Here is a 13,738-nt window from a genome sequence, read left to right on the forward strand (position 1 = left end):
CCCCAAGAAATAATTTTTATACTACTATTTTTAACACTACAAAAAAAGAGAAATATATTACTATTGTAATTATTCAATTGTACTTTAAAATTAAATTAATATTTGATAATTCTAATTTTATTTTACATTCACACTATAAGTTACGAACTGATGGTGAACAACACACACACACACACTTTTTCGCTCCAACAAGTGTGTGAATTTAGTGACAAACAAAACACGCAACACTGTGAACAGATCTTGCTTAATTTTGTATTTTTAATTCAATAACCAAAACAACCACAAAAACAAAAACATAAAAAGGCTTCATCCACAGGCGTACAGTCGTGACATGACAAATGATGGAGTAGAGCTGCAGTCAACAGTCAGAGATCCACGGTTCGAGCTCATTTTTTATTTAGCACCAACCGCTAATTGTTACTTCTTTCCAAGAGCAGAAGAAAGTGAAAGTCATACCATTTTAAGTATTAATGTAATCCATTTAGACATGACACATCAATGGACTAAAGATGTTTGTTGAATATTTGTGTCAAACTGGACTGAAAAGCAAACAATGGGGAAAAATGTGCTCAGTGAAAACAGAGAAATGACACTGAACTGCTGTAAATGTTCAGAGTGGAAAGGTGTGTTTTAAGTTCTAATATTATGTACAAAATGTGCATGAAAACAGACTTTCACTCTCTTTCGTGTATTACGACTGGCATCTGTAAGACTAAATAGAAACATGCCAACTCAGTCTCTCCGTAAATAGTAAATCGCCAACGAATTCTAACCAGCATTTAAAGAACCAATCCACTATGAGACGAGCACTCCAGCGCCACCTTTAGACCCTCCTCCTTCGCTCTCTTTGGCTTGACTGGCGTCCGCTTTACCCTGTTTGTCATCTTCTCCGACTAATCGGATATTGTAGCGTTCGCGGTATTCCGTCAGCTCCCGCCCTTTCGCCTGCATCTGTGTGTTAAGCGTCTCCACGATCTTCGAGATCTGATGGGAAAAAAGATACTGTAATAATGCATTGTTTATGACAAGTAAACATTTGTGAGTCCAGTAGCAGATTCGTACCTGTTCTTTATTGTTTTCTAACGCAGGCAGAACTTCTTTGACGGTCCTCTCCACAAGCACCCCGCCAACTAAACGAAAGCACTTCCGTGAGGGATCTACTTCCTTTAGTGTGTCAATGACGAGGCTGTGAAGAGGAAGTGATAAGTGTTAGGATAAGAGCATATACAATATGTAAGTATCAGTGCTTTAAACATGGGGTTTAACATTTTCAGGGTCATCATAAGCTGTTTCCATTCACCTATTTTTTGCCCAGATGCACATAATTTCCAAAAATACACATGTATGCACTCAATTGAGGCAGATAACTTTTTATTGGATAAGACAACATGTACATAAACTACAGAAACACATTTACCAAATAAATTCCTTGACACGCAACAAAAAACTCATGTGACTTTGCCTCAATGGAGAATGTGATTGGATAACCGGACTAACCAGTGGGCCAATCACATCGCACAGCATCGTAAATGTTGGTTTGATCATTCTGAAATGCCTGAGCCAAAGTCTGTCAAATTATTTGATTTAATTCCTTCCCAGAAGCTTCAAACACCAGCATCCAAATGCTGAGAACACAATTATCCCCTGCAAAGGCTCCTTTCCTTTCCCTATGTATAAACAAAACGTTATCAAAATTATTCTAGTTCGCATAGATCCGCAGAGACAACTAATTTCTGTATTATGCGGACCAGACAAGTAATTTGGCAAAAAAACAAAAACAAACCAGCTTCTGCACACATATACACTCAAACATGCAAACCTATAGACTAAACATGTAAATGAATGGCAAGAATGCATTAAAGGAATCCAGGTTTTTTGTTTTTTTTTGCCCCTAAAACGTGCTAAAGAGGATGTTTTGTTTTATACATCTTTGCAATATTACTTGAAACTGTCTTTACTAACTGATAAAAGACTATTTATTAGGTGCACTGAATAATATTAATATACATCTGTGCACGAGGTAGGGCCTTAAAAACATCAGCCAATTGTTTACGCGATTGGCCCTCTGGTTTGTCAATCACTGCCATTACGTTCCTTGTGAAAGACGTGTGCGGATTGGCCCTCTGGCTTGTCAATCACTGCCATGACGTTCCTTGTGTGAGACGTGCGTGGCTGTGCGCTCCAGTAACTTTCCACACTCCACAGGTGCCGCATGCAATGTTTTTGTCAGGAGACCGGAGTAACAACTGCAGATTAAGAGTCCGACATAATGAATCCACTAACACGACACAGCGAATGCCGGTGGTAAACACTCATGTTCCAATACTCGTGCACGAGTTTTGGGAGGCATTCCCTCGAAATGAGCTGTGAAGGAGGGGGGTTGCGCTCATTTCAAAAACTCACTAAGTCTTTGGTTTCTCAGTCGATGAAAAGATCCTCTTTAGCACCTTAAAGTAATAATTTTTACAACGGAAGTGATTCAATCAAAAACCAACTTTAGCTCGATAATAATTTTCCTATTATCACTGTGAAGCTGCTTTGAAACAATATGTATTGTGAAAAGCGCTATATAAATGAAGATGACTTGACTTGACCAAGACAGCTTTTATTGTGTTTCATCTAACGCTGAGACATTTATGATGGAGGAAAAAAGAGCCACAGTGGCTTCGCCGATTGCAACTTCCATTTTTGTTACAGATATTTTGCGCCAACTTCCCAAGAAGTGACAAGTTTAACACATGGGATGGAAACGCTGCTTTATTCGCAAATGTTTTATGTTTTAATTTTGTGCTCAAGTAAAGTTTAAAATTTTGGATGGGAATATAGCTAATTTTAGGCAAACTTCTATAGTCATGAACAAAGAATAAAACAATTGTACTTTTTCTTTTTTCATTTGCTCTAAGAGCAAAAGGAAAAGATTCATTAGAGAAGTGGTTACCAAACTTTTTAGAGTGGAGTACTCCCTGAGGCATTCACCACCCTTCTGCGTACCCCCTCTCTTCCTCTTAGACTGCACCTTTTTCATTAAAGGATAATATTTGCCCCCAAATTGACTTTCCAGTGCATTTTTCATATTTATATATAATTACATGTTAATGTTGTATAAATTTACAACATTAATAAGATTTTAAATAAAAAAGCTCAATAGAGAAATATGCAATGATGATAAAAGTGACTTTTAAATACTGAAACCGCCAGTAGGTCTTAAAGCGTGAATCATCAAGTCAGTCATTCAGTAAAGCAGCAAGAAGTGGCTGTATTTATGAATGAATCATTGAATCAATGACTTTCATGAACGATTTGTTCAAAGCTGCAGATTCATTCACAAAACACCGCTGTGTCTGTACTTCTGCTGTGGCTTTCATTGGAACTATTATTTCGTTGCAAAATAGAGTAAATACTGACAATACTGATGAACATCACTTAATGTTACCCTTTTGTTTGTTGAACTGAATCAATGTCACATTTGCAATCGTGTGGATATTTGGATTTGCATTTGCATTCTTGCTCATATAATATTATCAACATTAAAAACAAGAACTAGGTATGTTTTGTATCAAGAGTTTGAATCTTAAACTGATCTCTATGTACCTTTTGTGCCAGGCTATTTGTTCTTCATGCTAGTAAGTGATAAATCTACAGGTACATTGTTGAAAACAGCAGTAATGTAGCACGATTTGCCAAGGCTGCAGGCTCTGTGCGCAACCTATATGCACACTGTTATTGTGGAAATGGATGCAGTTTTGACCGCAAAAGATGTGGTATTTTGATTGGATGTCATGTACTTACAGCATTGTGCTCGTTAGAAATACATGCTCGGTTTTAATGTTATTTTAAAGTGGAGCAAAACTCAGCATTTTGTTTGCGTACCCCCTCAGTTGCCTCACGTACCCCAGTTTGGGAACCACTGCATTAGAGTATTTATATGACTTTCTAAAAGAGGAAAAAAATATCAAGAGATTGATTATGGTGGTGAAAGAAAATAAATAATTAAATTTTGCCATCACTCCCTCAGCCACTGTATTAGAAACATTTGCACAGCAGCGTTAATTAGTTGTCTGTCGTTTAACAGTAATATAACACAAAGTATAGTGTTATAAAAAAAAAAAAAAAAAGTGTACAAAAAAAAAATATATGATTAATCCATTAAAAGACCGCAAACACCCACGTGATCTCCTAAATGACAGCAAATCGCATGTCTCTATTAAACTTTTGACAAAATCACTCCAGGACATTTAGATCTACGCTGGCGCTGATCCAGAGAGAGCAGTTGTCATGTATAGGTATGAAACAGATTCACAAACAGTCTTTTCAACATCACAGTATCATTAGTTCTGTGTTACAAATATTCATATTGTCACAGAAGTACTGCGATAAAGGGGCTTGGGACAATAAATCGATTCATCTCAATTCGTAGATCGATTCAGAGATTCTTCGAATGCAACACGATTCTCTCTCGAATGGATTCTGAGCTTAGTTTTTAACAGCAGATGGCGCTCTAGGCTAATTTTTAACTGCGCGCTCAAATGTTCAGAAAGAAGAGTGTTCGTGCCTTTAGCTGAGTCTGAGAATGTATTTTGCACCTCAGAATGCTCAGATTAATATAAACCGCCCACCGCAAACACCCCTGTAATTCGCTTCAACCTTTTCGAACTTTAATGAATGATTATTTTATAGAAGGTTCAAGTGGTGTGTAAGGAATTACAAGCAAGCAGGGTACGGCTGTTTCTAAAGTACACAGCGCCATCTGTTAAAAACTAAGTTCAGAATCAATTTGAGAAAGAATCGCAATGCATTTGGAAAATCTCCGAATCGATCCAGAATCATCTTAATTTATTGCAACGATTTAAGCCCTGCAGACACTTAAAGATTATAAGGCCGATTATGAATGTAAATTGACTCTCGTCCAGTTAGAGACAGTTGCGTTCAGTCAGCGATTACAGACAGTGTTCAAATTCTGTGTGTAAATATTTAAATCAGTCAAAGGAAATAATCACTGTGTGTTGAGCTAGGGCTGGGCGATATGGCAAAAAAATAAAATCTCGATTTTTTTTCAGAACAACTGACCGATTCACGATTTCGATTTTTTTTTTTAACTATTAAACTTAAAAACTTAAAATTTTATGATAAGTAAAATTCTCTGTATTAACAGTATGTTTAAAAAAAAGTTCCATTCCAAGTGCACCACACATGAAGTGATCAACATGGTGTGAATGTAAAACAATGTTAAATATCTTTGCAGAAAATATGCCTGAAATATGAGGGCAAATGTTGTACAAACTTATCTTAAACACATCCTATATACTCAGAAATCATATAAAATAAGAAAATTCGAAATATTTCTTTCGAGCCAAAAAGTAATAGCAATAAATAACACCAGTAATAAGCTATTATTAACAGCAAATGCTTTGTAAAAAATCATGCAAACATGAAATATCAAACAGGTTTACAGGTTGTTGCATTACATCGCGCTATTTGTCCTATTGTTTTTATGTTTGGTGGACATGTTTAGGTGTTGCACAGTGTATCACGTCTTTTGCAGCATCTCGCCAATTAAACGGCATTCTAAAAACACTGCGGTCAAGTTAAAAAAAAGCTCAACTCGTGTTTAATAACTTAGCCTTTTTTTTCCTCATTCCACTGCCTGCGTCTCATTTTTATAACGCAATAAAGCATCACTGAATGAACAACCGCTTAAGAATAGCGATGTGTTCTACATTCATAGAGCGTCACATGAGAGCGGTTAATCAGGCGTGCTGGCGCCATCATGAGGTCAGATCATTTTCTTCTCCTAATACGGTTATCATTGCTGTATTGTCAACATGTCTAATTGTAACGCTTGCTAACATTTTCATTCAGAATCGCGTTTTTTCGATTTAAAAAAAATAATAAAATCGAGACAAAACATTAAATTCGAATTATCACCCAGCCCTATGTTAAGCACAGTCTTAGAATGTTTTATCTAGTCGTTAAATGTGTCCCCGGCTTTATTGTCCCAGCCCTAAAAAGTTTATAGTTCAGATATAAACACTAATGTCTACTGAAGTGATCAAAGTAGAGCAAATCACCTTTTGAAAGTAACTTCGCTTCAAATAATGATTGTATTGATTACATCACTACGCCAGTAGGTGGCGACAAGTGACTGTTAAAAATGTATGTCACTAAATCATTTAAGAGATTTGTTCAAAAACATTGATTCATCCAGTAATGAGTGAGTCATTGAATCATTCATTCAAACCAATTTTTTTAAATAATTCAAATTAAGTAAACATTGTAAATAGACTGCAGCAATTAACACCTCCAGTAAATAGTATGTTATTATTTTGTCGAGTTGTATGTTCAGAATCGTGATCTGTTTGAGACAAAAAAAAAAAAAAAAAAAAAAAATTGATGTCATCACAGTCTGTGAAAAGGGTCCATTATCATTTATTGTAATATGGAATATGGACAAGACTTCACGCCAATGCATAATTCTGGCAGAGCAGAAATCAGTGCATGCAAGAAAGGAAGCTTTTACAGTAAATGTTTTATGAAACACACCTGTGTTCATTGATCTCCATCTCAAACTCTGCAGCCTTGGAGGCCATACTGCGCTGCTCCTGTCGCATCCTCTGGAAAGTAGCCACCACCTGATTCACACAACAAACACAAGCACATATATCAATAATGTATGCATATTATTAAGAGGGTAGGACATATTTAAATGTCTAAAAGTGCCCCTAAATGGCTCAATTACTGTCACTCCAGTAGTCTTCTGTCCCATGACAGGAATAGTGACAGATCTGCACACGATGCACCTTCCTTATAGAGACATGAGGGTGTGTACTAGTTTCTCATGGGTGGAGACATTCAACCTAACGTGAACTACCCCGTGCTGCGTTTCCCCAAAGCATAGTTGATCGTAGAACCATTGCCACCAATGGTCTGTACGATCAACATTGGCTTGCGAAGCCCAGATTTGTTGAGGTTCGTGAAATTAGTCTCTTTTATCTCTCGTGCAGCTCATCTGAGATTTGCATTTTTGCATGGCAACTATAAACCAGCACACGCGCGTCTTAAGTCTGTACCGACCATAATACACAGCAGCACACACCAAATGCGTGCTTTACAGCCCATCTACAACGCACGCAACAAAACCTGAACACATCCATTATAATGAGGGGCGTCGGGTGTTGTCAGCTTTGTTATTTATAGGAGTAACGTTAGTGTTCTGGTTTTGTCCCGCCGCGTTACTCGCTCGCAGCGTAGATGAAATGTTCATGTGTTATTGTAATAAATCCGATGCTCCGTTACCTGCTCGGCAGACGGGGCGGACTGCTTTCCACCGCTTTTACCGCTCGTGCTGTTGCTACTGTTCGCCGCCATGATGAACTGCACACAGCACCGCACGAGTCAGGACCCCCAACGGTCACATGAGCGACTGACCGAAAACATTCCTGTCTGAAATTACTGCTCTCTGCGAATATAAACAGAGTGTAGAAGTCAACATTAGTTATTTGATTTAAATTTAAGGGTGTTAAAAAACATACATAAAATACCCATATTTACCCTTCAGCTGTTTTTACACGTTTCTGATAACCGTTTCTTATGAAGAGTACAAATGTGTTCTTCCATAAGAGACGCTTGGTGCCTCAGAAAGCTGAATCCGCCTTTGAACCACATTAAATATTCAGCCTTACTAAAGACATTTATATGATAACAAATATAATCTTTTATATTTGTAGATTTCTATGATTTATATTTGGAAATTTAGTTTTGAAATAAATCGATATCATCTTGCAGCGATCACAACGAATTTTTCTGATTGGTCCCTCCTGCTTCACGCTGAGAAATGTAACGAGTAACACGTGCAGCGCTCGCTTTTCGCTTACTAAATTTTCTTTAATAATGTACACCTGAATAATGATACTGATAAATAGATAATAATTGTGATACTGATAATATGTATTGAAATTACAAGTTAAGAATTTAGAATTTTAATAAGGGTTTAGATTTTTATTCAGACACATCATAACCGTCCAATCAGAAGCAACCTCCTAACAAATAAGCCCAGCCCACATCAGACTTCTGTTTCATGCTAATTCTCCTTCTAACCGTGTAACGTTATTCTTTTGGGATTGCGCGTGTGTTTTAATTTACTTACAGGGTTGTTCTTTAATTCACATTCATATTCTATTATAAGTGCCAGTTAGGTTGTGCGGTGTTAATATGTCAGCTGTGCAGTTAGTCATTGGCTTGGCAGTGGGTGAAATGGGCTCAAAGTGCAAGCTGTGATCAAACAGAAAGTCAATTTCACACGCTGCCGATGCGTCTGTTTACAGCACTAAGGGAGCGAAGGCCTTCTCTTGCTGCAGGTCTGTTGGCTTTGAGATCGCAGACGGCGCGAGGACAGATCAGGTAACGTTAAGTGTTTCTGCATGCCGTTTTGTGTCATATAACACTTCTCATGGTCTTGCATTTTTAACCCACATCCTTTTTGTTGTTCTTTAGATGTGTATGGAATTTTAAATGAACGAGCTGTTAAATAAATAAATATATTCCTTTCTTCACTTGTTGTAATGGCAATATAAATAGTAATAACTAGTCTGGTGACTTTGCAGTGTAGTTCTTGTCAGTGTCCATATGAAGGCGCAATTGAGTCAGACATAACAATACACAATACAATTTAAGGATAAAGTATACAGAAACTGATAAGTTTAGTCAAAATAAACAAACAAACAAAAAAAAAACAAAAAAATAGGACTGAATGAATTGCAAAGATATTGCATTAAACAGTGGGAGTACTGCACTTAGAGGCATATGACTTGGAAGGCATTTAACTGTTCAAGAGGGAAATAGCTTGTGGGAAGAAACTGTTCCTGTGCCTAGATGCCTTGTGATCTGAGCCGCCGTCCAGACGGCAACAAACCCTGACGTGGGACAGATATGAATCCATTATCTATGGGATATTTTACCCAAAAATTTCCCCTCAAGTTGTTCCAAACCTGTATGAGTTTCTTTCTTCTACTGAACACAAAAGAAGATATTTTGAAGAATGTTGGTACACCAAGAGCTGATGGACCCCATTGACTTCTATAGTATTTTATTTATTTATTTTTTCAAACTATGGAAGTTAATGGGGTCCATCACCTGTTTAGTTACTGACATTCTTCAAAATATCATTTTTTTGTACAGTATATTCAACATTTATTTCTATATAAAATAATACAATTATCAGGAAAAAAATATTCTATGCATACAAAAACATGCATACTGTTTTTTTCTAGAAATAGTAAGCATAGTATGCTATTACAAGCATTCTTTATTTGTTTTGTCAGGATGTCATCATCACTTCCTGTGGCAGCAGTTTGTCAGATGACTGCCACCCCTGACAAAGAGGCCAATTTCAGCGCATGCACGCGATTGGTGGAGCAGGCCAAAGAGGGTGGGGCGAGTATGGTCTTCCTGCCGGAGGGCTTCGATTATATTGGCTCGAACCGCGAGGAGACACTGGCGCTCTCAGAGACTCTGGATGGTGACATCATAACCCGCTACACCCACCTGGCCAGGTTAGTTAGTTAAAGTGCCATTGTAGTAATATTAACTATCAAAATATGTTTGCAGAAGTCATTGTTGATAAGATACTTGTCTGTGGTTAAGGAAGCTGGACGTGTGGCTGTCTCTGGGTGGATTTCATGAGAGAGGACATGACTGGAAAACAGACCGCCACATTTATAACAGCCACATTATCATTAACGGTCAAGGTACTCAGTCTTACATGTGGTACTTAGGGTGAATCTCATGAAAGCATTTTCTAGTTACATTTCTCCCTAAAATCAAAGGGAAAATATTAGAAATTATATTTAGCAAAATTCAGCCTATTTTATGGTCATTACAAATTTTGCCTTGTACTTTTTTGTAATTGTTTTGTGATTCGTTACTGTAATACAAACATTTTTAATATTATTATTATATTTTAATACTTATTAAACAATAAGAAAATATAACATTTTATATTTGAGTATTTAAAAAATACTTTAATACAATGATTCTTATTAAAAATAGAGAATGCAAGAATGACTTTTAAATACAAAAAAAAAAAAAAAAATTACTATGATGTTTGAATATAATTTAAAATTTATTGTATATTTTTCTGCATTACAGTAATGATGAATAATTTCCATATCAGTATCAGTGGCTGTTTTTATGGCAAGATCAAAATATTTTTACACTAATTTAGATTTTTAAGTATAATTAATTAGCAGGAAAATGTTTTCACAAAATATTATGTTTTTTATTTTAATGTAATCATTTTCATTTTGATTAATTTTAATGTGATCATAAATTATTAATAATTACTTATTAACTAATACGGTGATTATAAATTGTTTAATTTCTTTTAATAATTTTTGAAAATGTTTAAATACAGAAAATACTACCATGATATTTAAATGATAACTGAAAAATGTATTTATTTATTTTTATTTATTTACATATCCACATCAGTGGCTTTTTCATGGCAAGATCAAATTATTGTAACAAAATATGTGTGTTTAAATATGTTTAATTGTCTTGGAAATTTTGTGACAATGCATAGAAAAAAAAAAATAGGCTTAATTTTCATTATGCTAAATGTAATTTTAACTGAAATGTCTTAAGTGGTATTGAAATCTGAACAAACCTGATCTGACACTAAGTAGAACCATGTATAATAAGATCTGTGTCTGTTTTCCTGCGCTCAGGTGAGATCGTGTCGGCCTACAGGAAGGGCCATTTGTTTGATGTGGAGTTGACTAGTAAAGGTGTGTCTCTTAAAGAGAGCGCTTTCACTGTACCCGGACCTCGACTGCTTCCGCCCATCCAGACGCCCATCGGAAAGGTACACAAAAGTAACACAGCGTACAGTCTTGATATTTATGCTTAGTGTGATGCTACGATGGTATTTCATAGGTTGGTCTGGGCGTCTGTTATGATCTGCGTTTTCCTGAGCTGTCGTCAGCGCTGCAGAGACACGGAGCAGAAATCCTGACATACCCATCAGCCTTCACTGTGGCAACAGGAGTGGCACACTGGGAGGTCAAACCATGTTATGAGTCAATTATCAGTTCATTCATTCTGAAATTACAGTAGCTTAATTAGGGCTGGTTTGAAAAAAGTGCTATATAAATAAAGGTGACTTGACTTGATGCGTGAACAAAACTTCACTAAACATGATTTGTAGTGCCTGCCATCCAATAATCGCAATGAGCTTTGTGCTTTCCTACTTTTTATATGAAACAGAGTCTCAGCTTTCAAATTCTTGATTTCAGATTTATTATGAAATTCTAACTATAAATGTTGTTTGTTGCTCTTTAATGTGACGTGACGGATCGCTGTAATGCCTGTTCAAGCGGCTTGTGAACCGATCATCTTTTCCTTTTTACTACAAGTTACAGCACCAAATAAACATGAATGAACATCAGAAGGAATGTTGAATGATACCGTACTGAAGACACAACTAACTGAAATGTATCAGTGTTTCAACCGTGGAAATACATCAATAAAACAGCATGTAATCAACATGCCACATAAAGTAACTCTAGAGTGAATAAATATATGCACTATATTACATATTCATTATAATTTTTACTTAATCTGTTTGTAAATATTTAATGTACAGTATGTTTGAATAAATCTTTAATAAAAACATGTTATGACAACCACATTTTAAATCTTTATATTAAAAAAATGAAAGGGATTAGAAACACATATGTAATGAAAACGTTAATATTATCAAAACTGCCTTGTGCAATCTAAATGTTTGTATAGAAATCGTTTTATTTTTAAACTTTAATGTTTTAGTAATGTACCAACTGACAGTCTCTATAGTTTGAGAGATTTTTTTTTCCAAAAGAAAAATTGACATCTCTTTAAATTATGAATATAAGACTAAAAAATTGAAATCCATCTGTCGTTTGCTTTGCATTTCTATATTACTATTCTATAATTTATATATATATATATATATATATATATTTTTTTTTTTTGCTGTGTATTATTCTTATTACTCACTTTCTTTAGTTCATTTGTAATTATATTTTATGTAAAAAAAAAACAAACAAAATGTAATTGTTTTCATATAATATATATAAATTATATCTTGTATTTGTATAATTTTATATTAAATTATTCATTTTTATATTAAATTACAATATATTATCAAATTAATATTACAGGTGCACTATTTAATATTGACAGCTAGTGGTTTAACTGGGTACTGCAGTCCAAATTCATAATATTAGAGAGTCTTTTTTCCCATCCAATCCGGCATGGGAAGTTGGTGCGCAAACGAGGACCACAGCCTCTCGCATCAGTCGCTTGTGCTCCTTTTGAGATCAGGGGAGTGAGGTTTACTCGCACAGCTCTTACTATCTGGTTTCCGTTATACTCGCCCTCTAAACCTCACTCCCATCCGGGTCACGGCACCAACGTAACCCCACCGGTTCTACTCGCACCGCAACGAGCTGGATTCAAACCGCTGTCCCTGGCATGAGATGCAAGCACACTAACAAGGATGCTAAAAACCGCAGCCTCTAGTCGCTAGTGTGTCTCTTGAGATCAGGGGAGTGAGGTTTACCTGTGAGGTCTACCTAGTTGATATCAGAATTGAATGGAATTGCAAGCTTGTGAATCAAAGTCGAATCGCATACTGAAATTTGTGTCAATACCAGCCCTAGTTTTACTGTGGATGGGCTGATGTACTGAATCCATTATTCTCACAGGTGCTTCTGCGGGCGAGAGCGATCGAGACGCAGTGTTTCGTTCTGGCGGCGGCACAGGTTGGAGCTCATCACGCCAAGCGGACGTCCTATGGACATGCTCTGGCAGTGGACCCGTGGGGTGTGGTGATCGGAGACTGTGGGGGTTCGGATGTGGGCTTAACGCTGATTCAGATTGACCTGCAGGCACTACGGGACATCAGAAGGGACATGCCAGTGCAGCAGCACCGAAGAGAGAAGGACTTTTACTGCAGCTTGGACTGAAACACCTATTTATACAATGAACATAACTTTTATGTTATAAATAATACACATTGATGCACAATGATGACTTATAGTGTATTAATTCATGACTTCTTAATAAATTTGACTCAAGTTGTATTAGAAATGACTTGACTGGTCTGGTGTTCATTAGTCCGGTAAAGCAAAGTTTCATTGTCTTTTTCTGGTGCCAGAGCTCGAGTCACCCGAGGGAAATTTCTCCTCAATCTCCAGCAAACATGTTTAATCTGTCAAGCATTTCTGTAGCGCTATAGTCCTTAGAAAAAGACAGTCTCCATTAAATAATCATGACAAATGGACTAGAATTAATGTCTTTCTCTTTGAGAGAGATATAAGAGCAAGTATTTAATGAATTTAAAGTTGTTTCCCATGCCTTTGTTAGTTTTTATGGACAAACGAATAACCCAAAAACTAACCTGTTTGGCAAATCACAGCAGTGGTTTACTTTAAAACAAGTCTATTCTGTTAGCATTTACTTGCATGTTGTTCCAAAACTATGGCTTTCTTTTGTGGAAAAAAAGCACTGAAATTGTTATGCTTCAGAAGGATGCCGAAAACACCATAAAACTTTCATAGAAGTTAATATGAATCATGCATGTTAAAAAAAAAAGTCGTTTTTTTTTATTATTGTTATTATTATTATTTAGCTTATTTAGAGAAAAAATGTGTAAATTAAAAATACTTTATTCAGAAATATTACAATAAAATAAATTAATTAA

General features: G+C 36.1%; 2 protein-coding genes across 4 annotated transcripts; one reads left to right on the forward strand and one right to left on the reverse strand.

Annotated features, from left to right (window-relative positions):
- Window positions 1-244: 244 nt before the first annotated feature.
- pfdn2 (prefoldin subunit 2) lies at window positions 245-7,410 on the reverse strand. The gene is made up of 4 exons (XM_067399844.1): window positions 7,294-7,410; window positions 6,541-6,629; window positions 1,063-1,186; window positions 245-984 (listed from the first exon to the last, which is right to left on the reverse strand). Exons 1-4 carry the CDS (start codon window positions 7,363-7,365, stop codon window positions 796-798), a joined length of 474 nt encoding a protein of 157 aa, XP_067255945.1. The 5' UTR covers window positions 7,366-7,410; the 3' UTR covers window positions 245-795.
- On the forward strand, window positions 1,128-13,017 carry nit1 (nitrilase 1). 3 transcript variants are annotated; one of them, XM_067399842.1, is made up of 7 exons: window positions 1,128-1,233; window positions 8,322-8,397; window positions 9,318-9,548; window positions 9,640-9,743; window positions 10,722-10,858; window positions 10,930-11,055; window positions 12,741-13,017. In XM_067399842.1, the coding sequence occupies exons 3-7, from the start codon at window positions 9,319-9,321 to the stop codon at window positions 12,999-13,001; spliced, it is 858 nt and encodes a 285-aa protein (XP_067255943.1). In that variant the 5' UTR covers window positions 1,128-1,233; window positions 8,322-8,397; window position 9,318; the 3' UTR covers window positions 13,002-13,017. The 3 variants fall into 3 exon arrangements, with proteins under 3 accessions (XP_067255943.1, XP_067255942.1, XP_067255944.1); XM_067399841.1 differs by lacking the exon at window positions 1,128-1,233 and having other exon boundaries at window positions 8,102-8,397; XM_067399843.1 differs by lacking the exons at window positions 1,128-1,233; window positions 10,930-11,055 and having other exon boundaries at window positions 8,102-8,397.
- The last annotated feature ends 721 nt before the right edge of the window (window positions 13,018-13,738 follow it).

Source organism: Chanodichthys erythropterus, chromosome 11 (assembly GCF_024489055.1).
Source record: "Chanodichthys erythropterus isolate Z2021 chromosome 11, ASM2448905v1, whole genome shotgun sequence".
In the NCBI taxonomy this organism is placed as follows: domain Eukaryota; kingdom Metazoa; phylum Chordata; class Actinopteri; order Cypriniformes; family Xenocyprididae; genus Chanodichthys; species Chanodichthys erythropterus.

Excerpts from the sequence above, each read along its gene's own strand:
- nit1 (XM_067399841.1), top strand. The coding sequence starts at position 8,306 with ATGCGTCTGTTTACAGCACTAAGGGAGCGAAGGCCTTCTCTTGCTGCA. Across the intron at positions 8,398-9,317 it reads ACGGCGCGAGGACAGATCAG|GATGTCATCATCACTTCCTG; the intron begins GTAACGTTAAGT and ends TTGTTTTGTCAG. Across the intron at positions 9,549-9,639 it reads CGCTACACCCACCTGGCCAG|GAAGCTGGACGTGTGGCTGT; the intron begins GTTAGTTAGTTA and ends TCTGTGGTTAAG.
- pfdn2 (XM_067399844.1), bottom strand. The coding sequence starts at position 7,365 with ATGGCGGCGAACAGTAGCAACAGCACGAGCGGTAAAAGCGGTGGAAAG. Across the intron at positions 1,187-6,540 it reads ATGGAGATCAATGAACACAG|CCTCGTCATTGACACACTAA; the intron begins GTGTGTTTCATA and ends TCCTCTTCACAG. Across the intron at positions 985-1,062 it reads TAGAAAACAATAAAGAACAG|ATCTCGAAGATCGTGGAGAC; the intron begins GTACGAATCTGC and ends TTTTCCCATCAG.